General features: G+C 42.8%; 2 protein-coding genes and 2 non-coding genes across 5 annotated transcripts; 3 read left to right on the top strand and 1 right to left on the bottom strand.

The window, feature by feature from the left end:
• Positions 1-13,510: 13,510 nt before the first annotated feature.
• Positions 13,511-21,721, bottom strand: cep63 (centrosomal protein 63). 2 transcript variants are annotated; one of them, XM_026159777.1, is made up of 14 exons: positions 21,665-21,721; positions 21,399-21,576; positions 20,074-20,169; positions 19,860-19,949; positions 19,657-19,770; positions 19,428-19,577; positions 19,012-19,145; positions 18,275-18,418; positions 17,715-17,817; positions 17,409-17,606; positions 15,756-15,842; positions 15,416-15,618; positions 14,951-15,269; positions 14,598-14,859 (listed from the first exon to the last, which is right to left on the bottom strand). In XM_026159777.1, exons 1-14 carry the CDS (start codon positions 21,703-21,705, stop codon positions 14,659-14,661), a joined length of 2,058 nt encoding a protein of 685 aa, XP_026015562.1. In that variant the 5' UTR covers positions 21,706-21,721; the 3' UTR covers positions 14,598-14,658. The 2 variants fall into 2 exon arrangements, with proteins under 2 accessions (XP_026015561.1, XP_026015562.1); XM_026159776.1 differs by having other exon boundaries at positions 13,511-14,859; positions 17,409-17,817.
• A 222-nt stretch (positions 21,722-21,943) lies between these two features.
• On the top strand, positions 21,944-25,016 carry LOC113016724 (RING finger protein 208). Its single transcript, XM_026159783.1, has 5 exons — positions 21,944-22,003; positions 23,308-23,414; positions 23,690-24,182; positions 24,432-24,536; positions 24,620-25,016. The coding sequence occupies exons 3-5, from the start codon at positions 23,839-23,841 to the stop codon at positions 24,663-24,665; spliced, it is 495 nt and encodes a 164-aa protein (XP_026015568.1). The 5' UTR covers positions 21,944-22,003; positions 23,308-23,414; positions 23,690-23,838; the 3' UTR covers positions 24,666-25,016.
• Positions 22,248-22,319, top strand: trnap-cgg (transfer RNA proline (anticodon CGG)). Its single transcript has one exon. It is a non-coding gene; the product is annotated as a tRNA-Pro (tRNA).
• On the top strand, positions 22,957-23,028 carry trnap-ugg (transfer RNA proline (anticodon UGG)). The gene has a single exon. It is a non-coding gene; the product is annotated as a tRNA-Pro (tRNA).

The following is a 25,016-nucleotide window of genomic DNA, read 5'->3' on the forward strand; positions in this document are numbered from 1 at the left end:
TCTGGTGTCCTTCGAAAGCTCTTTGGTCTTGGCCATGGCGGCGTTTGGAGTCTGACTGTTTGAGGCTGTGGACAGGTGTCTTTTATACAGATGATGAGTTCAAACAGGTGCCATTCATACAGGTAACGAGTGGGGGACAGAAAAGCTTCTTACAGAAGACGTTACAGGTCTGTGAGAGCCAGAGATTTTCCTTGTTTGAGGTGACCAAATACTTATTTTCCACCCTGATTTACGAATAAATTCTTTACAAATCCTACCATGTGAATTCATGGATTTTTTTTTCACATTCTGTCTCTCACAGTTGAAGTGTACCTCTGGTGCAAATTACTGACCTCTGTCATCATTTTAAGTGGGGGAACTTGCACAATCGGTGGCTGACTAAATACTTTTTTGCCCCACTGTAATTGCTGGGTAGCCCTGTCTCCTAGCATCCTGTCTTTAAGCTAGGCTAATTAGCTGCAGCATTTTTTAAATCGCCTTTAAAGTTTGACAGTAGACACATTTACAATATTTCATCCATATACAGGTATAAAGGGTAAATGCATCTGGAAGTGTTGCTTTGTGTGCTTATGTTTGCCATTTTAGTTTCTCTTTGCTACTTTTTGCCATTTAGCTTCTGGTTGCAGCTTCTTTTTAGCATTTCATCACATTTACACTGTAGTAAAACAGTCATTTTAAGTGTGTTATCAGTTTTATTTGCTCTAAAGTAAAAACCCACTCAGCTATTTCTGTTTTTTAGAAGCAAATCTCAAACCTTTAGCTGGAGGGTTATTTTTAGCGTATGCCTAAACATCGAGTGGTGGCCATCAAAAGACCTCATCTCCTAAAAAAATACAGTTGCGTACAACCAAACTCAATTCCGGTATAATCACAAAGTCATTTCACTTCATTGAGATTTGGTATCGCTGTCACTGTTGGTAGAATAAGCAGCCCTTTCAGATGTCTGGTTCCTTCAAGATCTTCTCCAAGAAGGTTTGTCATGTCTCCCAGCACAGTGTCAAGAATGTGGTCACTGATATATCCTGAGCTGACAGGCATGTAGAAGGGCATCAACCCACCAGGAGGACTGGTATAAGGTCTTTTGTGTAAGGAGGAACAGGAGGAGCACTGCCAGAGCCCTACAGAATGATCTCCAGTGGGGTACTCCTGCATGTTTCTAGAGATGCTCTGCTGAATGTTATGCTGCCTGCAACATCGTATAGCTTGACCAGTTTGGAGCTAGGTCAGTGATGGTCTGGGAAGGTGGTTTGCCGATTGCTGTTAGATACTAGGATAAAATCCTCATACCCTTGTCAGATCATATGGGGCGATCGTGGCTCAAGAGTTAGGAGTTCGCCTTGTAATCGGAAGGTTGCCGGTTCGAGCCCCGGCTTGGACAGTCTCAGTCGTTGTGTTGCCTACTGGTGGTGGTCAGAGGGCCTGGTGGCGCCAGTGTCCGGCAGCCTCGCCTCTGTCAGTGCGCCCCAGGGTGGCTGTGGCTACAATGTAGCTGCCATCACCGGTGTGCGAATGTGTGTGTGAATGGGTGGATGACTGGATATGTAAAGCACTTTGGGGTCCTTAGGGACTAGTAAAGCGCTATATAAATACAGGCCATTTACCATATGTTGTATTGGGCCCTAGGTTCCTCCTGGTGGAAGAATACCCATCCCCATGTCTAAATGTTACTAAGAGTGCCTAAAGGGACGTAAACGTTTAGGGCAACCAAGTCACATTGTGACATAAGCAGTGACTTCGATTTTTCACTTTAATCAACATAATTTTGTTTTCAATGAATTCAACAATGTAAAGTTTTTCTAACTAAAATATTTCTCTCAAGCATTTCTTTAATTTCTTTGTATATATTCCAGGTTTACATGTGTCTCATACTTGTTTCTTACAGGTGGCAGGTGTTATGGCTGTGTACTCCTCGGGTAAGAAAGGTAGAAAGTCTAATTTACGCCATATTTTCAAGGACGATTGCCATCAGAAGTGATACCTAAGATCAGTCACTGGGACCTGTTGATGGGCTGACTGGGCCAACACAAAGCAGACTGCGATCTGGGAGCGCTGCCCTTGGTATGTGAGGTGGGACAAGCCTGGTGCTTCAGCAGCTCCTTTTGTTTTCCAGAAAGGAGGAAATGGCCGCATTCCTCACATTACCATGTGCATAGGGTCTAACTGAGCCTCCAGTCTGCTGTTCTACAGGGAACAACTGGAGGTTAACCGGCAGCCACTGACAGTTTCTTTTAATGGGGGGGGGGGGGGGGCTCTTCAGTGAATAACACTGCTGCATGGCTGTCCCAATTCATGACTTCAAACCTTTTCTTAGCTGACAGTGGCTGTGAATCACTTACAGGATCGGACTAAGATAAGCGTAAAAAAGCATGCCAACTCCTACACCCCGAATACACCCCTTCTACATGAAGTGGATTTTTTCATTGTATGTGTGAGTATTTACCAATTCTGAAAGCAGCAGATAGTGGAGACACCCCGTGTGTGTCCTCACACTCCAAACACATGAGCAGCCATGTTTGGTTTGGAGGTGAAAAACATTTACAAATGTCTGACTTACAGCAGGTCTAACATGAAACGGCCTCTTGCACCTGATGACATCAGAAATTCCTCACCTCACCATGAAGGTAAACAAGTGACACTGAACCAGCGAGGGACAGTAAACAGGACTGTGCCTGTGGGTGATGCTGTTTACAGATAAGACAAGGACACATATTTCCACGAGTGCCCTGTGGGCTTCTTTACAGCAACGGCATTCACCTGATTCAGCTCCAGACTCAGTTTAGGGTGATTCAGGTCAACAGTTAAAGTTTTGTTTCACTGGAAAACCATTGAGATACAAGCGCGGCATTCTAGCCGCAAGCGCTGATGACTGGGCCGTTACGCAGGTTGAGGTGTTACTTGCAAGCATGTGCACGTCTTAGGCGGCAGTTATACTCTGTTCCAAACACAGCTAAAGACTCTGCTGTTGAAGAGTCATTTCTGTTATAGAAATCGGCCCAAGGCGTGCATGGGTAGTTTTTGCATTGCATCATGTCACAAAGAGTAGCAGGCATGTGGACACCCGCTTGGAGCCCCGAGATCACCATTCAAGGACAAAATTGACATCACTCTGAACCAAGAAGACTGAAGAATACTATAACTATTAAATTCTGAATAAAAGAATGATGTCATGGGGATAAAGTCCATCTTATTATACCGTCTGTGGCTGAGGTTAACATCTTTCCTTGAAAAAAACCCAGGATGTGCTTGTAAATAAATATTACAGTTTGAAATTAAGCATACTGGAGTTGAATGCTGCTGACAATCTGCTTTATGGGACGATATCTAAGAGCGACCGCTGTGGCAATATGCCTACAGGTTCACCTACACGTCATCTCATTTACCAGAACAGATCAATTCTTCTTCTTCTCACACTAATAAAAGTGAAACCAGCCAGAGCAACGCGCTTTATGAATAACTCCTGGTTCTAGGTGCTTAAAGAATGAGATGAGGATGGCAGTTGTAATTCGCGCCTCCTCGCCTCAGAGACCGTAGCCCAAGTGTTTCGAAGGCCACCTTCAAAGGCAGGTTAGGGCAGACTCTTTCTCTGCTGCGTTAAGCACAGTGAAAGCTTTCAAGTCAACCGCTTCTCAAGTTCACACAAAGAACACGGTGTGAAAGGCTTTTCTATTATCACTGTGCCTTTGTATTTTTTGAGTAATGGTAATTTTATTTTTAAAGCCTTCCAAGTCTAAAAATATCGCTGAGGTAATGATGTCTCTGATATAAAATGAGAAGGTGCCGATGTGACATCCGAGCTGTGTAAACACCAGAACAGCTGATCCACAGACATTCCTCGTGGGTACTGTTGCAGAAACCTTTGGAAGATGTTGAGCTCATTTCAGCCGTTTCGGGAGAAACAAGCAACGTTTGTTTGGCTCACAACACACAACTTGTGTCGACAGACAACACAAGCTTTCTTCTGAAGCCGTCCCTTTGAATGTTGCCCAATGTTGGAAAAATTATATCTAAAGAATTTGGGAAACAGGAGGTTATCAAATGAACTCTGCAGATTTTTATCAAACATGTAAAATTAAATAAACTTCATCTCAAAAGCTGGCAAATTCCTGTATCACAGTGGCCAAGACATTTAGCAATACCCCTTAAAACAGCTAAAATTGACTTAGAATTGGATTTTTAAAAATAAAGACAAAGAAAGGATTTGTGAAATGCAATAAAACAGATTGGCTTATAATAACAACACTTAATAATATGCAGGCCTGCATGTGCATCTCCATTAACTCTGCTGCTGCTGAGCCAGCGTCAACATAAAAAGTTGACTTTTGTGAGAATCTTAATGAATGGCTGACTTTTGAAACCACACTGGGGTTTAGCTGGGTTTCACAGGGCTTCAGGCCAAGAGGCAGATGTTTTGTGGAAACAAAGCGCTGCTCAGTATCTACTGCCCTGCAGCTCAGAGGCAGATGCACCTGTCAGGCCCCCACCATATGGACTCCTGCAACAAGAATGCAGTGTATACAAAACAGAAAGCAGGCTGCACGTACATTACAGCCACTCCAAAATACAAAGAGAAACACCTGGAGTATGTTGCTGCGGTCTGTAAAAAAAGAAAGAAAATCAACCTGTTACCATCTCTTTGCCTGATCCAAACTCTTGGATCCAACAAAGTGCCACAAGCCTGAGCAATCAGCCTCGTGTCAACGCTGTTGCTGTATGTGTTTGCACATATAAGTTCGCCTGCCCCCTCCCCAATCCATGCAGACTCTTTGTGAGCAGATGGCTGGGATACAGCTTCCAGGCCAGATAAAGACGCCTCCTAAAGCCACAGTGAGGGCAAAACCTCTCAGTCTGAACCATCTGCCAAGCACTAGAGATGGATGTCTCGGTGCTGGAAGCCTGGAAATGGCAGCGTGTCAGACGGAGAGCAGGTGGTCGACCTCCGGACACCAAATATCTTTGATACTGGAACTGCTGAACACAGATATCCATTGTGAAGCCAGTAATAAAAGGGTTAATCACTACATTTATAATCCCCTTACCCCCCAAAACAAAAGCAAATCTCTGAATCTGAAAATGATTAAACACACTAACACCACATAGTTAACAATACATTATCAGTCATCAAAAGCTGTAACGACCCACTATTAAAATTTATGAGGTTCTGAAAAGTGTTATGTCTTTCAACATAACAAGGACATTTAAATAAATGTCATTTATAAAACTATAAAGATTAATATTTGAAGTAGGACTATATTTTTTACTACACTTTGTTATTCAATTTGCCAAATAATCACGAATAACAATATGATGTCTAAGCTCTTGTTTTTCACATAATAACAGGACACACGGCTGCATATGAGCCTGAAGAATCATGGTTTTAGTCAGTGCTTATAACCAGCAGCATTTTGAGCTAATTTAGTGACCAGTGCATCAAATACAGCAGATAAGTGCTGAAAACACAGCGAGCACCTGGTGGATGTTGTCTTCATACACGTTTTTAGGACTAATGCCACTTTTCACATTCTACATCCAGCTTACGTAAAGTAGTCTTTTTAGGTCACGTATTAAACACTGAAGACTTTAAACAACGCAAATACTTGACATGTTTTTAACAGCGTGCTTTAGCAGGACAGACATTAAGAGCATCTGAAACCCCGTAAGTTTGAAAAATATAAATAAATGCATCAGAAAATATGAATGAGAACATTTGCTGTAGGCGTGCTGTGTGTGTGTTTTCTCTGTATCTTGTCATTGCCTGAATTAAAGTTTGAAAAACCTTTGCTTAGTTTGAATCAGATCAGAATCGTCCCTTTTGTCAAAGAGGAGTAACTCATCACTTTGGCTGTAAAGCTTCTGAGTTTATTCTTAATCAATGTCTCTCCCCAGAGGATCCGACTTTGGCTCATGTTTGGATATATTTATTATTGAATCCGAGTGTGGCAGCAAAGGTTATTGTATGAGGGCTGACACGGTTTCCTCTGTCTGCCCCCACCTTTGTCCCAAATGTCTGACTTTGTGTTTCTGGCAATTTGCTCCCATTGTGCAGCACTTCCTGATAGGAGGCACTCTGAAAGACTGGGCTCAGTCAACTGCAAAGGAATGTGACATTCCTTTCTAAAATTACGGATGTTTCGCTGGATTTTGAGGGCCGATTTCTGCCAGTTTTCCACCGTAGTGTTTGGAGAAAGTGTTTCTGGGGCAGACTGCGTATATCCTAAACTTCAACCATGATTGGCTGCGACAGACTGGACGCCAGCAAAGATTTACATTGGTACCAGCCATATTTATAGTTATTTGTTCTATGGTGGACAATTCAAAATATTAATATCTACCATTATTACACAGATAACAATGAAAGATGAAAATGTTACTGCATATTTACTGACATGCAACATGTTTGTACTTCTGAGCTGTTAAAATGGTCTTTAATATTCAGCATCAGTTATATTGTTATGTCTTTGCTTTATTATTCATACATTTAAGTTTGATATTTTCTTGTATTAAAGAACCTAGTGAATATCAGTCTGTGTGGCTAAATCTGACTTGTCTCCATGATGGATCTGTGTTAATTCAGGTCCCTTTTTAAATGAAAAACACAAACCCTACAGTAACTTTAGCATATTGTAGGTGTGCAAAATGTCAACTTTATGCTGCAAAAACTGTTCAACTTATAGACCTTCAAAGTATACAAGGTTCGGTTGATACTTTTTTAAGATCTCATAACTTCAAACGAACTATATTAAACTGTCTCACAGACATAAGCTACATTCACGAGTGTTAAAAAATTACTTGGAAATGTGTTTATTTGTTTACACAGAAGGAATTCCGGCTAGAAGATGAGCCTGATATCAAATGTAGGTTAAAACAACAAAAAATAGACATTTCATCTGCTCCAACTTGCTCTGAGCAGCCACCTATCTCACATGGTGATAAAAGCCTTGAATGTTTATCCTAAATGCACTTTTTGAAGTTTTCTCTAGTGAATTATGAGAACCTGATCAAACATCCAAGGTACCTGTTTCTGTTCCTCAAGATCACAGACCTTAAACTGGTGCAGTTTATTCAAACCACGATATATCTCCACACCAGTGCTAATCGTGTTGAACAAAAAACATATTGTGGCTTCAAATTCTGTCATGTGGTGCACAAAGCATTAAAAATGCTCTAAATGACTTAACTTCCAGATACTTAATGATGATAAAAGAAACTATACTTTTATCAGAGTTCCACTATTAACTAACCACAGCATTCAGATGATCGAGGTGAGTCTTTATTTGACATTTGTAGCAGATTTCCCCTAATGATCTCTTTAAAGGCGCGCACATGAGGATTTCTACACCAACAGACATAACCTGTTCATATTCTCAAGAACTACGTCAGCACAAAGGTTTGGTAAATAAATGTCTTAAGTAAACAAATGTAAAGAGGCCACAGGTCTGCTGTGATAACCTCCATCTCCAGATGGCAGACTGCCGTTAAAGGGAAGGGAAACGTGAGACAGATGAGTGGAAGGGTCAGACGTCAGGAATGAGGAAATCCCACCCTTTGCCCAAGCAGATAGAGAACAGGAAGCAAAGCCATTTGCATACAAATTCACTCTCTTTGGAGCAACGTGTAGCTCAGGGAGAGCATGTTAAGAGCGTGGGAGGAGACCTGCAACCCGCTAATAGTGCAGTGACAGGTGGTTATTACGTGCCCGATGGCATTCTTAGACGGCAGGGGGGCAATGATAAATAGGAAGCATTCAGAACATACTCCTTAGAATTTAATTTTCTGAATGTGGAGCAAGGAGGCGAGAAGGAAAAGAAACACTCAGTTGGATCGACATGTCTAAAGCTCATATTGAGAGTTCCAGGGAGCAGCTACCAAATGCAAGTTTGCTTAATTTCACGTAGTTGAATGCAAAAGGCCATAAAACTGTTAACCACTTTTCCAGTTACCTTTAATCCTCTGAAAATGGTGAGCTGTGTTGTAATGTTAAACCCCTTAAATTATGACTGAAATCAAATTTAAAACCTGCTGTGGCGAATTGTATCAGTCCAAATACTTGGCTCTGATAATAAAAGTTGAACATAAACAGAGCCTGATGAACAAGAGTGTTTAAATTAAAATGTCTCCGATTACTTTGAATGTCTGTAATACGTTAATTATTCCAATACTTTTGTGCAACCGTTTAGTTTATGCTGAAAATTGGTGGTATTGTCCAAATACTCACATACTTCAATGTATTATTAACATACATATAGTGCAGTTCAATTTCCTCTACGGCCCAAATGAAAAAAAACCCTCTTTACTTCATTTTCTGCTACATTAAGCAAACATTTCCACTTTAAATTTCTACCTTACTGATGCTGTGACCTGTCCCAACAAGGGAATAAATAAATACCTAACAACTACCAACTGACATTAAACACTTGCAGCACTCACATACCTCAGATAATGTTTGTGTAGCAAACAGATGCCGCTCATTCTTGGCCTGTGTTTGCATTTTTTAAAGCTTTGTCACTTCTTCCCAAACATTTCAAACACATTTAAAGCCGCAGATGAGTTTAAACCACAGCACACCTGATTAAAAATGAAACGTCAGATCTGAATCCTCAACAGGAGGAGCGGCCGTTAGACCCCGCTGATTTATGACCCGGACCGCCTGCAGAGTGATCACCACAGGTGATGACGATTTTCTCTCTGATCTCCCACAACACTGACGACTTTATGGCCTGTGTAATTAAAGACTTAAATACACAGTGGCCTCAGAGTTGACCCAAGCATGAAAGGGGGGGAAACTGATGAGGGTCAATCATTTCTGTAGAGCAAATGAGAAGGTACCTGCCACAGCACATAGGTGCAAATCTAAGACATAAAAGAAGTATTGACTGGTGCAGGGTTGGATGTTTCAGCCTCCTGCATACTTCAGGGAAAACTGGGAGAAAAGGGTGTTGTTGAAGTAGAGAGATTCAGTTTTGATAACGCTGCTGTTATCTGCCCCCACCTCTTTGTCAAGTGACAACAGCTGCCTGAAAGTAATGGACCATGAAGTCTTCCCTCTTGAGAACCGCGTGTATACACATTTGTACACAATCCACTAAGCTATCAGATTTCTTTTCAATTTGTTTGGTTGATATGAAAACAGACATGTTTTTGATGGCATGTTTGACCAGTGAAGGAAGCACTTTGTCTGTGTGTTTTTCCCACACAGGCATTTTTGGCTCACGATCATTTATTCACAGTAAACCCAAGCATTCTCCGCAATTGTCCCTGAAATAACTCATGAAACAAACACTAACGTCCACCATATTTTCGACATAGTTTACTTATAAACTGGTGACATCTACCTTTTATTTACAATCCGACAACAGCCTCTGGTTCTAGATTTATTTCAAAGGGTCATCGTTTGCGTTTTTGCCATTCCGATGCTTCACAATAAGTTGCCATGCAAGTTTTCCGAACCCAAACATTACCATATTTGGACAAGAGAGTGGAGTGCTAACTTAGCTGGTTAAATTAATAAACATGGGTCAGAACATCTGGGCCAGAAGATTATGCACGAGTGCCTAAAACCTGCATTCTGTCTGAATGCCACCAGATGGCGATAGCTGCAGCTGCAAAGAGGTCTATAAATGTCAAAAAGAAAACAGTTTTCTGACCTCTGTAAATACATTCCTGTTGAGTTCATAGGCTCAGTCACTCATTGGGGTTTATATTGAATAAAAGAAGTCTATTTTTATCATTTTTGTCACACACACAGCAAAATGAAGGATCACCTGTGGTATTAATCATTGGCTAGCAAGCTGTTAATCATAATCAGTTTCACAAACCTGCCCACCTCGTCACATCCGGGTTTTTTTATAACCAAGATGGCGACGGAGGAAAGGTTCGTTTTGAATCTTCAACAAACAAACATGTGATGTCATGGTAGCTACGGTTATCTTTTGTATTAACTTTGTATTAAGAGCGAGAGAAGCTAATTAACCACAAACTAGCCAGTTCATCTGTGCAAAATCCAAGTGACAGTGAAAGAGCTAAAATAGTTTCACAAAGCAGAAAACTTCCTTTGGTTTACATCTCCACAGTGTCATGGAAAGACGAGAAGGGGTTTTTTTTTACTCTAAATGAGGAAGGACGTCACGTCTTCAGGCTCTTCTCTCGGAAAGATGTACAAATCAAAACATGTTCGGCTGTTTATGTCACTGCGACTGAAAGAATGTAAACTGACTTTTCCCCTTACCAATTCATCAGCGTATCCCAGGATGCTTTTAGGGCGTAAATTATAATCACTTGCTGTCTATTGTTTTGTTTTCTCTCTACTTTCTCTTCAGGCTTTACCATATCAAGCAAATCACCCCATGTTTAATCTCAAACAATCGCTTTATTAAGTGTTTTAACAAGTCGTGCATATTAGGTTGTAGGAAAATACTACATATGTAACTAAAAATCCAACATAAAAGTGATCGCATCATCATCATGATCGCTTGCACCTAAATGCACAAGGAGAAAATACGGCATCGAGGTCGCACTCAACCTGTGCATGTCATTGCATAAGACAGAAAGAATGAGGGTAGCCCGGGGGTGTTTGCAAGGGGAGATCTGCAAATTAATTGCAGGAGGCGATCCAAACGGATGACCTCATTAGCCATCGGTGGACAAGGAATGCTCTAAATAGCTTTTATATAAGACAACATCAAATAATTCCCGTTCTCACTCAGCTGAATATCAAAAAATTACTATCTGCTCTATTTTTTTCAAGAATTTCAATTCATTTTGCTTCAGGGCTAAAGGACAGTGCAGAAGGAATTCAAAACTCCTGCAGGCACATACACACAAATACCAGCCTGGTATGGATCCAAAGTATAAATCTTACTGTCAGTCTTACAAGTTTTCTGATTCTCTGGAAATACTCAAAGAAACATGAGCACATAAAGCATCAAAGGTCTAAGTATTCCTGTTACTGTGTATGACAGAGGTGGGCCTCCTTCTTCCCAGCAGAGGGCCAGACTGGCTGAGACTCAGCAGGAGAAGAGTCACATACTGAAGTCTATGACAAAGCTGGTACCGTGAATTACAACAGACAGCAGTCACACCCGGACCAGTGTTAACTTGTAGCACCGCTGGTATGTTTGAAGTAATATTGGCAATCCTGACAATGTTTGTGGTTTCTTTGCCAGACAGCCTGCAGATTTGCAGCTGGCTTTGATTAACTGGAGCAAAGCCGTACTGGCTGGGGGTTTCTTTGACTGTCTTACCAGGTTTGAAATGTTGTACCTACTTTAGCATCAACATCACTGCCTGCAAAGTAGAACTGAGTGATCCAGGAGATGTGTGGGTTACACCATTCAAGGGTTTGCTGTGTGAATGATTAGAAAACTGATCCAACATCCAGTCTCTAATCATCGGCATCATTCAGACTAAACTGGTGCAGTTTACTGAAACTCTATCCCATGATAGTGATACTCCCAAGAAAAAAAAACAGTTTCTTCTAAGCCGACCTTAGATGTTTTGTTAGCGCTGGAAATTTCTTGTGGACATCACCATTACTTAAGAGATTATGAGATGCAAAAATAAATGAATTAAAAGTCCCAAATTCAAACCCACTTTCATGCACTTTCAGGGCCTTTACGTCATACAATGTTTAGGGTATGAAGACAAAATTTTGCATGCTACTGTACAGAAAAAGTTGTGATCCCAGCACTTATTCCACCTCTGTTTACATACTACAGTACAAACACACACTGTAACTGGGACACTTGTTAACATGCTCATTGTGTGTTAGAGGAATGAGCCTTTTCCTCGTCGCCTCTCTGACTCTGTTGCCGCGCCGATAAGAGCGCGCCCCTCTGTCTCTGCAGCATTCCAAGCATCCTGCAGCAAACGTCCGCCGCCATATTGCTGCACGAGAAGAGTCCAGCAGCAACCTGCACCCACTCCCTTTGACCCCCATCTCCCAACACTGTCCACACACACACACACACACTCTTAAGAACAATGGGACGTTCCTGTCATATGAGGGATATGGCTGGAAGTAGAGGTGGAACACACGCGAAGCACGTCTGGCATGTTCAGAGAGGAATGTGCAACAAAGAGTACATGCAGGCAGCAACAATTCTGGGAAAAGTTATTATCTTGTGAAAGAAGTTCAGCAACTCATAAAAATACATATTAAATATGACATCCATCAAGGTACAACAATGTGTGAGAAGCGATTAACCGTCTGAGTCACGCTAAACCCACATTTGAGGCCTTTTTGGTAACATTTCTAAAGCAATCTCTGACCTCCGATAAGTTCAAACATTGAAAGGGTTGAAAATCTCTTTCAATGCTACAAGCTTGCAACCACTTAATGCTGAGAAATCTCAAAATCTGCTGGCAAATCAACCCAGTCTGCTCTGAGAAATCCCCACGAACCTGCACTGCCTCAGCCATTCAGAGATAAGTCAGCCTTTACACAAACAATCAAGCTTCATTCTTTATTCCCGTGACAAGATCTTACAGATAGCAGAAATTCCTCAAACAAATACCCTGAATATCTCAATCCATCAAGATCAGTTGATAACTGTGAGCCGATATTCCCACAGAGGATTCACTAATTTGCATGTGTATTTGATGTCTGGTATTTCGAAGGACGTTCGGTGAGGTGTTAGACCCTCTTGTGAGCCCACACAGCTCTCTCCGAATTACAGCATATCACCAGATAACAGGAGAATTAAACTTGGCAGCTGCGCTGCCATTGACTTGTGCAGATCTGTAACCACCTGTGATGTCTCCCTCTGCTGGTTCTCTGAGGTAAAGGATGGGAAACAAGGTCAACGCACTTCATCTCTCTTTTGTCTGAAACGAATCGCGGAAGTAATGAAGGACGGAGAAAGGGCCGACTCTGATGACTTCATTATAATTTCTTGCACAGTCATCAATATTCTCATCACTTTGCAGCCATCTTGAAATCCATCCACTTTGAGGGAGGATGTATTTTGAACAGTTAACGATAAAAACGAGTCAAATTTGATCAAACGTGCTTTAAAAGTTTGCTTGGCACCATTTTAGCAAAATGACAAAGTCATGCCGAGCGGTGCTGACTTCACCAGTCCAGATAGCTTTTGCAGTAATTTCTCAAAGACTTGCCTCAAAGCAAGTCCTCGAGGTGGTAGGTGTCCTCTCGTGCTGCATCAAGCTACCAGCATCAACCCCGAGAAGGTGAAAAGACTTCAGTTCGTTAAACTAATCATCTTACAGCCTGAATTTATTTTCTGTGAATTATTACATAAGTAAATCAATTCCTCCTCCCTTTTACTTAGGCCCCTTCAAGGAATCTCAGCACATATAAAAACCTTTTCACCTCCCTCTGCAGAGAGCCAGAGGATTGCCTGCCTTGCCAAATTCCTGAGCGCTGTTTGTTGGAGCTTTAAGCGCTCATAAAGCAGGCTCACGAATACCAAAGTGAGAAGTCAGCGAGCTCAGCTGAACATCACTTCTCTTTTGTTATTGTAACATTATGAAGGCAAAAATGAAAGACACATACTTCTCGAGATTTGTTTCCCACTTTATTTCCATTCGATCAGAGCGTCCTTCACTGGGAGAGCAGTAAATTGTCCCCACGCCCCCCTTCGGCTTTTTCACCGGTGCACATGGAAGAAATTAACATTCCATCAGCTTTCTAATGATGAGGACGAAGCACGCCGCAGGGGATGAAGGTCCATGCCAGCATTGGCACGGTGCACGCATTCCTGCGCTCGACGGGCTGGAGGGCCTCTGCAGACGGGTGTTGATGATGGGTTGTGTTTGTGTGTGTGTGTGTGTGTGTGTGTGTGTGTTTGACTCTCCCTCCATCATGGACGCAGTGTAAACGATGTGGTATTTTCTAAGTTATGACAGACGTATGGGGAGGATGGACCCTCCTTTGGCTCGCTGCACCATCAGTCTGTCTGGATGGAAATGCAAATGTCCCATCGATGCTGCATTCCAGACAAAATAAAATATGCAGGTCAAGAAAAACAAAAAAACAAAAACAGCAGTTTGGACCAACCGAGTTCTCCTACTCAAACTTCATCATCTTGTCCTTCTACCTGGACATTTGACTTACGTGGTGTTCGAACACATTCCTCCTGCTTCCTGAATCTTGCAGTGCAGGATTTAGGGCAGCATCTTGTCAATCACAAGGGAGGCATGCCTTAAAGCATATAAGTTTAACTGCCTTCTGGACACTAAAGGGGATGACCATTTGCGAAGTAGACATCACGTTGTTCTCATTATGACCTCAAGCAACAGACTGAGCCCATAGATTTATCAGGAAAGTGTTACACAAAGCCACAGGCAAAGGGAGACACTGGCCATTTTTCCCAGACTTCAAATTAAATGGATTTGTTTTGCTACTGTGGGAGTCGCCCCCTGCTGGCCATTAGAAAAAAAAATACAGCTTCAAGGCACTTGTGCTTTCTGGCTTCACTTTTCAGACCTGTAATCTACATTCAGCTTCTTCTAGCACACAGATAAACACACATTCAAGTGTAACAGCCTACAACCTTTACTACAGACGGTTGTTAAGGAACACTTGGTTTAACTCGAGGCATAAATATGAAAAAACACTCAATCAAGGGACGCACTAACCCATCTGCGATCATTCATGATGATATAATAAAGCCCAAGAACACAGCTGGCACTGTTGTGACTCCATCACTGACCATCCTGCACTGACATCTGGGCAGACTCCAGCTCCGAGCTGCTGTGCAGGAACGTGGAGAACGTCTTGTTGTTCTTCTCCTTCATCCCGAAGATGTGGCTGTCCAAACTCTGCAGCAGCTCCTCAGTCCGTAGGTTCTCTTCCTCCAGGAAACGAGTGACCACTGTGTCTGTCAGCGATGCAGACAAAAGGTCCTAAAGAGGGGGAAAAAAATGCAACTTTAGGATTCATCACCCCAAAAAACTAAACTAAATGTTACAGGACATCAATTTTGATGAGGCTCACCTCGGAAGAGGGAGAAGAAATCTCTTTATCGCTGCTGGTCAGAGAGTCTCCCGGGCTCAAGTTTTGTCCATCAGCTGCAGATTTGCTGGAGCTTAGGACCGGCACAGAGTTTCTCGTGGACAGTCTTGTTGTGGTGCTGCTGCTGGAGGACGAGGAGGCAGATGAATGAGGCCTGCTACCTTGGGACTGGCTGCGGGACAGACCTGTGGACGTCTTGGACGAGGTTTGAAGTTCTTTAAAGAGCATCTGGATCTCTCCTTCATAGCGAGTGGTGTTCTCTAGAGCCTGAGCTTTTCTGACTTGCATGTTCTCCTGTGGCCTGTGACAAAACAACACCCCAAACTATTTAAATCTAATATGGAAAAAACACTTTATATCTTAGTTTTTACAAAATACTGAAAATTTTCCTCTTTTACAGGCGACCGCTGATGGAAAGTAGCCTGTCTGTGTACATATACTCGCTACCTGTTATACGTAGGCTGCTCTTGGTCAGTCGCAGCATGGCTGAGCACAGCGTGTTCATATTTATCCTGACTGTTCTGATTGGAGGCCTCAAGTTGTGACTGCATCTCAGCGAGTGTCTGCCTTAACTGCCGATTCTCCTGCTCCAGGCTGCTCAGAGAAGACACATAACTCTCCCTCAGGGAGGCAAGCGGGGAGCCTCCCCTCTGTGGAGCGATGAGTGATTCAGGGGGTTAAAAGCGACAGAGGAGTGATTCGGACTTAGTAAAAAAGCACAGAAGAGGCACAAAGAAAAGGCTCCTGTCTGTAACATGAGTGATGACTGATATCGAAGCAGACAAACCTTTGGTGACTGAGGCTGCAGTCTCTGCAGCAGACCTTTCAGGTGCTGGTTCTCAGCCTGTACCATCTCCAGCTGTGCATGAGTCATCTGTGAAAGAATGAGAAAAATGTGATGAACCTCAAAGAATACAACATAATTTCACATTTAGCATAAAACAGGCTGCATTAATCTGCCAGAGATACAGAATAAATGCTAAGAAATAGCAAACCAGCCGTCAGGAAATCGAGGTTTGTGAGTAAGTGTCTTATTTATCAAAGCGCCTGTAAAAACAAATTTATACTAAATGCAAAGTGAAAGCAAGTGTATGTGAACACAGATGAATCCATTCGCATGAGTTAAAGATTTTTCAGCCTTTGTGATTGATTATACTCCTCATGTTGAATATAAATGTACCAATATTTCTTAGGTGGGAAACAAACAGGCTCTAGAGAAGGGGTGTCGAAATCCAGGCCTCGAGAGCTGGTGTCCTGCAGGTTTTAGATCTCACCCTGGGTCAACACATCTGAATCACATGATTAGTTCATTGCCAGGCCTCTGGAGAACTTCAAGATAGGGCTGTTCGATATCGGTTGTTTCGTGGTGTCTCAAAATAAACTGTTTACGGCAATATTTTTTCATCGTTTTGATGGACACTGTAGTGGCTATATTCATTTCTTAAAGTTCTCTATATCTCTTATATTTAATATAACAACACTACAGACGGACAAGCACCTGTTTTTATGCGTTATGGTTAGCAACAACAACGGTAACACCATCGCGTGTCCACTTGTTTATGTTCCACGTAAACCTTTCACAATAAAGCTCAAGATCCTGTTCAGACTTTTCAAAATAAACTGAATCACGTGAAAGAGCAGATTGTTTACGGATGAGAAGTAAAAAAAGAGCCGCCAGGTGCTAAAAAATAAACCTTAGACTCAAACGTTAGAACAGGCTTTTCCCCGCAGCACGCCGTGTAATAAATACTCACAAAGAAAACGGCGGCCGTTACAACTTATGTCTAAAAATGTATAGTTTCATGCATCGGTTAAAACACTCGACTCCAGCTACGTGACGCGCAGCTGGAAACACTTCCCGCAAGTCGAGCTGCCCGAGATTCACAGAATTTACAGAAAATGTTACATTTTTGTGATTTATATCGTTATCGGGACGATAGAATTCTTATAGGGGGATATGAGATTTTGGTCATATCGCACAGATCTACTTCAAGACATGTTGAGGAGGTAATTAAGCCATTTGTATGAGCTGTGTTTGATCAAGGACACATGTAAAATCTGCAGGACACTGGCCCTCAAAGCCTGGAGTTCGACACCTGTGCTCTAGAGAGCCGATTACACAAACGGAGAGCAGCAAAGGACAGGACGTTACACCATCAGCTTGTTAAGGGTCTACCATTTTTCTGGTTAAAAGCTTCAAGTTTCACTGTCCAGTCCCTGCCCAGTACAGCATTCATGCAGTCCATTAATCTAGATCATTTATAAACTTGCTGTTATTAGCAGAAGATGCTTTAAGGGGCCTTGGAAAATCTCCATTTTTAAAGGGATTGCTGCTCACAGAGGCTCGTCTGATCATTCTAGTTTTCTCTCTAGAAGAAGTCTTTACCTACATAATCACTGTTTTTGTGAACTGGCACTGCATTCAACTGAATTAACTCACTTTGAGCTCAGCAGACTTCTTCTCTGATCGCTCCTCCTCATCGCGAAGCTGCTGCTTGACGCTGGACGAGGAGGCGCTCAGACTGGCGACGGCGAGGTCGCGCTCGTGCAGCTCGCTGGTCAGCTTTGACACCTCCTTTCTCATTCCCTCAACTTCGCCGCTGTGAGTCTGCCTGGCCCGCTCAAGGTCCTCTCTAAGCTGTAGATCAAACGTAGGCAGGACATGAGGTAGTGACGCAGAGCTGATGTTAAACAACAAGAACAAGAATGAAAAAAAAAAAAAATGAACAAAAACAAAAACACAGACCCTTTTCGCTTCAGCCATAGAAGAGTCACATTCCGCTTTCAGGCTTCGCAGTTCTTGCTCCGTCTTCAAGTTGTCATCTCTCTGTTTACTCACCACCTGCAGCCTGAGTCCAGAGAAATAAAAGCAATGACTCGCACAGAAAAAAGATCTGAATGAAATCCACTGACAACTCTGTGTGCTCTGCATTTTTTTTTCTTAATTTACTTCAGGTCGATTTCAGTGCATATACACATTTAAAAAGGATCACCGAGGTCCAAAGACATTCAAAAGCTACATTGCATAAATATTCAATATTCCCACACAAGGACTAAAAAATATTAGCATCACTCTGCAACTTTTTGCTCCCACGGTTCCTTTTCTCCTGATAGCTACATCCTAAAATACGTCTGATTTGGAGAAAAGTGATTCGGTCTGTAATTTTTCTTCTTGTGATATAAATCAGGCGCACCCCATTCCCACTCACTCACTATTTGCTTCAGCACAAGACAGGACTAAAAGGAGTAAAAGACTAAAAAACGAACTTGGGTTTTGGACTACAGGAAGGGGCGGACTAACATTACCTCTCTTTGAGACATGCCAGTTCAGCCTTGAGATGACCCTGATATGCTTGGGCACCTTGGAGCTTGGCTGCAGTCTTCTCCAGCTCTCGTCTGAGGATTTCCACACCGGTGCAGCCCTGAGCTACCAGACAGTCTTCCAGAGAGCTGCACAAGAACATCACGCAAACATTCACAGGATGGCAACCTTTATGATGGACAATAGCTAATTGTTTTTCCCAACAGAAAACATCAGAAGATGAAGAAAAGATGTTAGGGAGGATGTGTTGATTCATGCAGGCTGGATAAAAGTATCACTTCATTACTGATGTTGTAATTTTAAATAAACAGGCTTGTTCACTAGGGACGGGAGAACCATGAAACAATCATTAAAGATTAGAAAAACTACAGTATGAAAAGTACAGACCGTGGCTGCAGTGGACACTTGTTGTGGTTTTCAACACTCGGGTCGTATTTAACAGTCGCTGACAGACCAACAACAGCACAAGCAGGAGTAGCCCACAGACCAGTTATACCACATTTTTCACACTCCCTACATCTACAACTGACACAGTCTGCAGGTAGATGGCCAGTTTGCTTAGCATTTAAAGAATTTGATCAGCTCTCGTTTTGGCTGCAGATACTTCAGTCAGTCACTTGGAAAGCTACAGTGCTACAAAGCAATATCCTGCCTACAGTGTGGACGCAGTACGCCCCCTTCTGTATAAGTTGCTGAACTACATCACTAGACATACACCCACCGAATGACTTGATCTTTAGCTTGCAGTGCTTGGTTGAATCTGGCTGTTTCGTTACGAAGTCTTTGGCGCTCAAGACTGGTTTGCCGCACAAAAGCATCCTGGGAGTCCAGCTCCTCCCATTCCTCAGAAAGCACCTGCAAAACAGCGGATCATCAGCTGATTAAAAGATATTTTAACCTGGCACCTATGAGGAACTTTGAGCTTGTAAATGCTTAACTGAAAAATCAACATTAAGAGGTTTATGGGAACTGGATTAAATGTTGAAGCTCAGTTTCTCGACACTGATAAAGTTGATCGGTAGACTAAAGTCTTTTTCATTTTCTTTCAGGCTTAATACATGTCGGAGAAACTTGTTGTGAGTGTTGTGTAATTGAAAATCTTCAGTCCTATCACCTTCCCCAGGTTTCTGAACCTACCTTCCAACTCTCAAGTGGTCGGAGACGCTCCAGTTCCAGCTCCTGCGTGTGCAGACTTCTCTGAGCTTTTTCCAGCTGAGAGCGCAGGCGCTGCACCTCCAGACAGCAATCCCTGTGCTCCCTCTCCACTTGGTGCGCTGCCCACTGGGACTGGAAACAACAGAAAACACGTGGTGAATAAAACAAACAAGCCTCTGCTTTCTTTACATGCTGAAGTCACTGAACTTACTTTTATGTGTGAGAGCTCATCTTTCAAGCTCTTATTCTCGGTCTCCAGGATTGTGAGCTCCTGCCGGCTCTGGGTGCGCTGTTGCTCCCACTCCAGAGAGCGCTGATGATATTCCTGCAGAGAGAGGGGAGCTTCATTATACCTCACATACCCAGAAGACGGCAGCAATCCAATGGCATGACTGGGGTGATGTCAGGGTTCACCTTCTGGAGGTCTGTCTCTTTCACTCCTGCGTTAGCGTCCTTGAGGTGTTTGCGCTGAAGCTTATGGTAACTTCTCTTTAACTTATCCAACTGCAGGAATAGAAACGCACTTACTATATTTGAAATCATGCAGGAGAGTGAGTACAAACAGAAAAACTGTAAACTTCTGCCCAAGCAAAAGCAGAAAAGATTTGTAACAGACAAGTTTTCGCACCTCTTCACGGAGTTTGCGCAGTTGCTGCTCGTACTTGGCGGCTAACTCTTGTGGACCCGTCTTGACATCTTCAAGCTGCTTGCGGAGTAATCCAATCTACAGTCATGGGTGAGGACAGTAATGGTGTTGGAAAGAGTTAATATGAGCACTCAATTTATGAGCTGTGTTAGCAACTATCTTATATTGAGGCTATGCTCATTACCAGCTGCATATTTTTATTTTTGGTCTCTACTCAAAATGCTCTTTATTTATTCACACTGAGCCTTGACGCACCACCCCACTTCATCGTTGGTGCCCCACAAAAATTCCAGGTTCACAATCTACAAATTTTATCATCATCAACAAAAATAAAGGATCCAAATCTAGTTTTACTTAAATAAAGGCTAATTTAATCATATCAACAACATCCATTTTTCTTTTCCTCATCTGACGTTGCTTTGTGGCGGCAGCAGACAAAGCAACGCCGCTGGGAAACCTTCAAAAGGGAGCAAGTGTCCTGACTAGAGGCCATCTCAACTTGCTCTTTTTAACAGCGAGGAGCAGTGCCTCGACTCTGAGCTCCCTCCAGATGTCCTGGCTCCTAATCCTACCGCTACGCCCAGACTCACTTCAGCTGCTTGTATCTACCGCCACACTCGTTAGGTCATTCTCCAGATTTCAGCACGCACTTTAGGAGTTTGCAGGCACATCACACTCCATGTTCCCATCACTTGTGACTAAGATCATAGCCTCAGACTTGTAGGTGCATGCCCTCATCCTGGCTGCAAACTGCTCCAGTGCATGCTGATGGTCATGCTGTGATGAAGAACAATATCTGATGGATGCAAACTGACTGAATAACCTCATCAGGAATGCCGAATCTGTAGTCGGCGTGAAGCTCATCAGCCTGGAGATTCTTTTAACCTCACTGTCTGAGAGTCTGCTGCTATCAGACTCTTTAATTCATCTACTTGAGTCAGACCCACACATACTGATCAAGACTAAACACACCTCACTGCACTCTGCCACAAAGTATATGTGCACACCTAGCAGCACCTTTGACCTGTTAATGTCCCAGAAACATTAATGTTAATACGTATGTCCTTTTATATTTATATCTTGAAGTTTCGCTGATCTGATCATTTGCACAACACAGGGATGTGATTTTGAGGTTCCCACAATGGACACCACCTCACACCAGCTACACTTTGACATCCTGTCCACAAACATCACTAACAGGATCGAGGGAGGAGTACCAACACTGGATCAACACGTGTACACATCATCATTTATCTTTTAGAACTTTGCTCCTGTTTAGTATAAACTCTTAGGCTCTTCTATTTCACCTCCAGGTCCCTCCGTTCAATTGTGCTCCTTGAGTTTAAAAGTTCCTCTTCTCTACTTTTCAGCCTGAGCTCCAAGGCGCGGTTCTCATCTTCCCACTTCTTCTTCTGATCGTTGATCATGATGTCAATTTGTCGCATCAGTTCCTGAAGCTCCGGCTCACACGATGAAAGGACTGAGCTGAAAGACAAAGCCAAATAATGAAAAGGGTGTAATTTCTGTAAATGCTCATGGCCCAAGTTAGTTCTTTAAGCGCAGTGCAACTTACCTCAGATCAGGGCTGTGCATCGACCCCAGAAAAGCCTCCATCTGGTTCAAAGTAACGTCAGCCCTGTTAGTAACTTAAAGCGGACTTGCTTTACGGGTGCTTCACGTGCCCTTTCCCCACGCAAGAAGTTTACTATAACTTAGCAACCATACACGTTACTAGCAACCCATAATACACAGCGAGCTAAACCATGGCTGACCTCACTGCTACACGGAGGTGGTTTCTGCTTACAGCATTGTTAGCTCACGTTAGCTGCTGGCTGTGGCTGGTCCGTGTCAACTCATCCAACTTTATTTGTTTACATCACTAGCTGGACTGCCGAACAGCGCGCTTCCTGAGGTATGGCGGTAACTCCACCACTGCATGTGATGTCAACACGCTGTACGTAACTTCAGAGCACAGGAAGCAGCTTGTTTAAAATACTCAAAACAGACCTGTTATCCACACGCCTAGCTATGAAAGTTCGTATTTGGAAATTCCCTGTTGCCTGTAACGATTTTTTAACAAATATTATCATAATATAGGTCATCTTGTTGGCTTCTTAGAAGATTAAAGGATATTGTCAGACATTTTATGAACACGTGGCTCGTTGGTCTAGGGGTATGATTCTCGCTTCGGGTGCGAGAGGTCCCGGGTTCAAATCCCGGACGAGCCCAATTTTTGTACCGTTAAGGACTGTTGACATATTTACTCCAAACATCTGCAGTGAATTTTTGTGGAGTCTACGTAAGTGGTCAGCACTGCTACCAGTTTTCAAGCTAATGCGCGTTTTCACTTCTGAATTGGCTTGTGGTTGTGTTCTGGTGTTCTGGGAATCCGTCCCACCACACTAAAAACTCTACCCGTTGTTTCTGCGCATGCGCCACGCGTGCGCAAAAACACAAACACCAAATTGACTTCATTTTTTTAGGCCAATGTGAATATTTGTTATGGTTATGATTAGGGTTATGGTTACGGTTTGTCAGAAGTCACTTTCAAATTATCGTACGTATAGGACGATTTGCCAAAGTAGGACGGTCTCAGAACCGGTGATTTATATGCTGTGCCAGTCACGGTAGAAACCAAGAAAATAGTGTAGGGTCCCTACTCTTTGTGGTCAGTTGTATTTTTGGAAGGAAAAATATTTCTTACGTCGATTCCGTCCAAACAGTTTTCAGGAATTTGCTGACATCGGTTAGTCCTTATATTGAGGTTGCGATTATATTCTCTTATAGCGATGCGATGATTGTTGATTAAGTACATTCATGGATGTGTTAACATATAAAAACGCTACCACGGGATTCCCTGCAACTGGCTCGTTGGTCTAGGGGTATGATTCTCGCTTTGGGTGCGAGAGGTCCCGGGTTCAAATCCCGGACGAGCCCTCCTTTTCTATTTTTCCTAAAGGATATCAACCCTTTTCAATTTATCTTGAAACATAAGGATGTTTTTAATGTTAAAGCTAACTAGATTACTTTTTCTGTTTGACTACACCCGCCTTCCATTGCGTCATTTCCCCGTTTCTCCACCTGCCTGTTGTCAAACACTGAACAAAGAGCGTCCCAGCCGCTCTGCTTCCCCAGCTGTTATGCTGGGTGGGTATGGGGCCGTGAGAAAGAGAAAGAGCTAGAGACGTTTCTGTTCCGCCCCCACAAACCCAACAGACACTCCTAACAGGAGGCAGACGAGCCGGCTTTCTGACACCATTTACTGCAGAGAGGCTGAGCTGTGCAGCCAAAGACGGACAATAAATTACACGCAAAGGCCAGCTGTAAGTACACTCTTTATTATTATTATTGAAACATTTTTCTTTCAAATCAGCATAAGATAGTAGATGGTAGTGTATTTTGGTATATTGCTGTCCTTTCTAATCAGCTCCATTGTCTGGAATAGAACATCAATAATCCTACAATAATCCAGATTAACCTTTATTTAAATATTAAATTATTAGATCTTAATTGGACATCTTAACTACAAATGTAACTTAAATTTGATGCAGCAATGCTTCTAATAGCTAATAAAAATGTTTTTTTTTTAATGTATTAGAGAGTCACTTTGGTGAGCTTGGGACCTGCAGGAGCCATCATCTTCACCATTGTTTCTAAACACCGGACTTGCAGAAAGCCTTTTCACACCCATTAAAAATTTAGATTTTGTAGAAAAATCATTCATTCCACAAGTTGTCGGGGTTGACCATGGTTCTCTGTGAGGATGGCGAATGTAGCGTCTGCCTGTTGCCCTACTCCCGGGTGGAGAGGATCCCCCGGGTGCTCCACTGCAGGCACACCTTCTGCGATTCGTGTCTGGAGAGGATGTCAACGGAGAGGAACGGTCTGCTCACCGTGGGCTGCCCTTTGTGTCGCCGGGTGACCTGCATAGGCCGAGGTCGAGGTCTTCGAGAAGCTCTGTGGGTCAACAGCAAGCTGTGGGACCAGATACCGGAGGATGTGGACGTAAGAGAAGAAGAGGAAGAGGAGGACGGAGAGAAGCAAACAGCTGCACAGGAGAGGATAGAAGATAAACAGTTACAAGGAGAATGGTGGGTTTATCATTTTGAGTCTTTAAACATTACAACGTGGAAGTTGAGGACTGTAAATGTTTTAAATGGCAGAAAATGAGAACAAAACCTCTTTGGAGGGAGTGCTGAATATAAAATTCCTGTCATACCGAGTCATTTACACATTAGTGCCGAGCAGTCCATTTGTCCACACAGCTTCTCATTAGCGCCTCGGCTCTACAGCATTCTTCCCAAAGCCCAGTCTGACACGAGAGTCTTTTCTCTTTTCAGCATTTCCTCGAGATCCGCCAGAGCGAAGCTCAAACTGCCCACGTTCTTCAGGAGGTTCAGCCTGACGAAGCAACACCAGGAGAGAATCGTGTCTGGCAGCAATGTGTACGTCCTGAGTTTGTAGCTTTTATTTACAGATTATTAGTAAAAATGATCACTTAAATTTTTCTGTTTGTTTAATCTTAAAGGGAAATGAAATCCTGGCGCAGACTTTCAACAGAAGAGACTTTTTAAAAATACGAAAACTGACAAGTGGCCGCTCTCAGGAAGAGAAGACACAACTTTGAAGGGAAGCTGTGGTCGCTGGGGGAGGAGGATTCATTTGTGATCCTGTCAGGACACGGTTTTGTCCTCAGCCAAAGGTGCTCCGTCTCCCCATTATTTATTCTAGGATTAATTCTCCCAGCCGTTGCTGTGGGATTTAGTTCAGCTGTCCCAGAGCGGCTAACACCCGTAGACCTAGACCCCCTCAGAACAGATGGTCCCCTCTCCATTTCAGCTCCTGAATAGCCATCATAACTTATTGTTTTCTGTATTTATGATAGCTAGGACATGAAGTATTTAATAAAACTATTTTTGAAACAA

The sequence above is a fragment of the Astatotilapia calliptera genome, chromosome 23 (assembly GCF_900246225.1).
Source record: "Astatotilapia calliptera chromosome 23, fAstCal1.2, whole genome shotgun sequence".
Classification (NCBI taxonomy): domain Eukaryota; kingdom Metazoa; phylum Chordata; class Actinopteri; order Cichliformes; family Cichlidae; genus Astatotilapia; species Astatotilapia calliptera.

What these genes read in the sequence shown, in the direction of transcription:
- cep63 (XM_026159776.1), bottom strand. Translation starts at nt 21,705, where the DNA reads ATGGAGGCTTTTCTGGGGTCGATGCACAGCCCTGATCTGAG. An exon ending in TGCGCAAACTCCGTGAAGAG is followed by an intron (nt 19,950 to 20,073) that starts GTGCGAAAACTT and finishes CTATTCCTGCAG; the next exon opens with TTGGATAAGTTAAAGAGAAG. An exon ending in CTGGCATGTCTCAAAGAGAG is followed by an intron (nt 17,818 to 18,274) that starts GTAATGTTAGTC and finishes CTCTGGACTCAG; the next exon opens with GCTGCAGGTGGTGAGTAAAC.
- LOC113016724 (XM_026159783.1), top strand. Translation starts at nt 23,839, where the DNA reads ATGGTTCTCTGTGAGGATGGCGAATGTAGCGTCTGCCTGTTGCCCTAC. An exon ending in AAACAGTTACAAGGAGAATG is followed by an intron (nt 24,183 to 24,431) that starts GTGGGTTTATCA and finishes TTCTCTTTTCAG; the next exon opens with CATTTCCTCGAGATCCGCCA. An exon ending in ATCGTGTCTGGCAGCAATGT is followed by an intron (nt 24,537 to 24,619) that starts GTACGTCCTGAG and finishes TTAATCTTAAAG; the next exon opens with GGAAATGAAATCCTGGCGCA.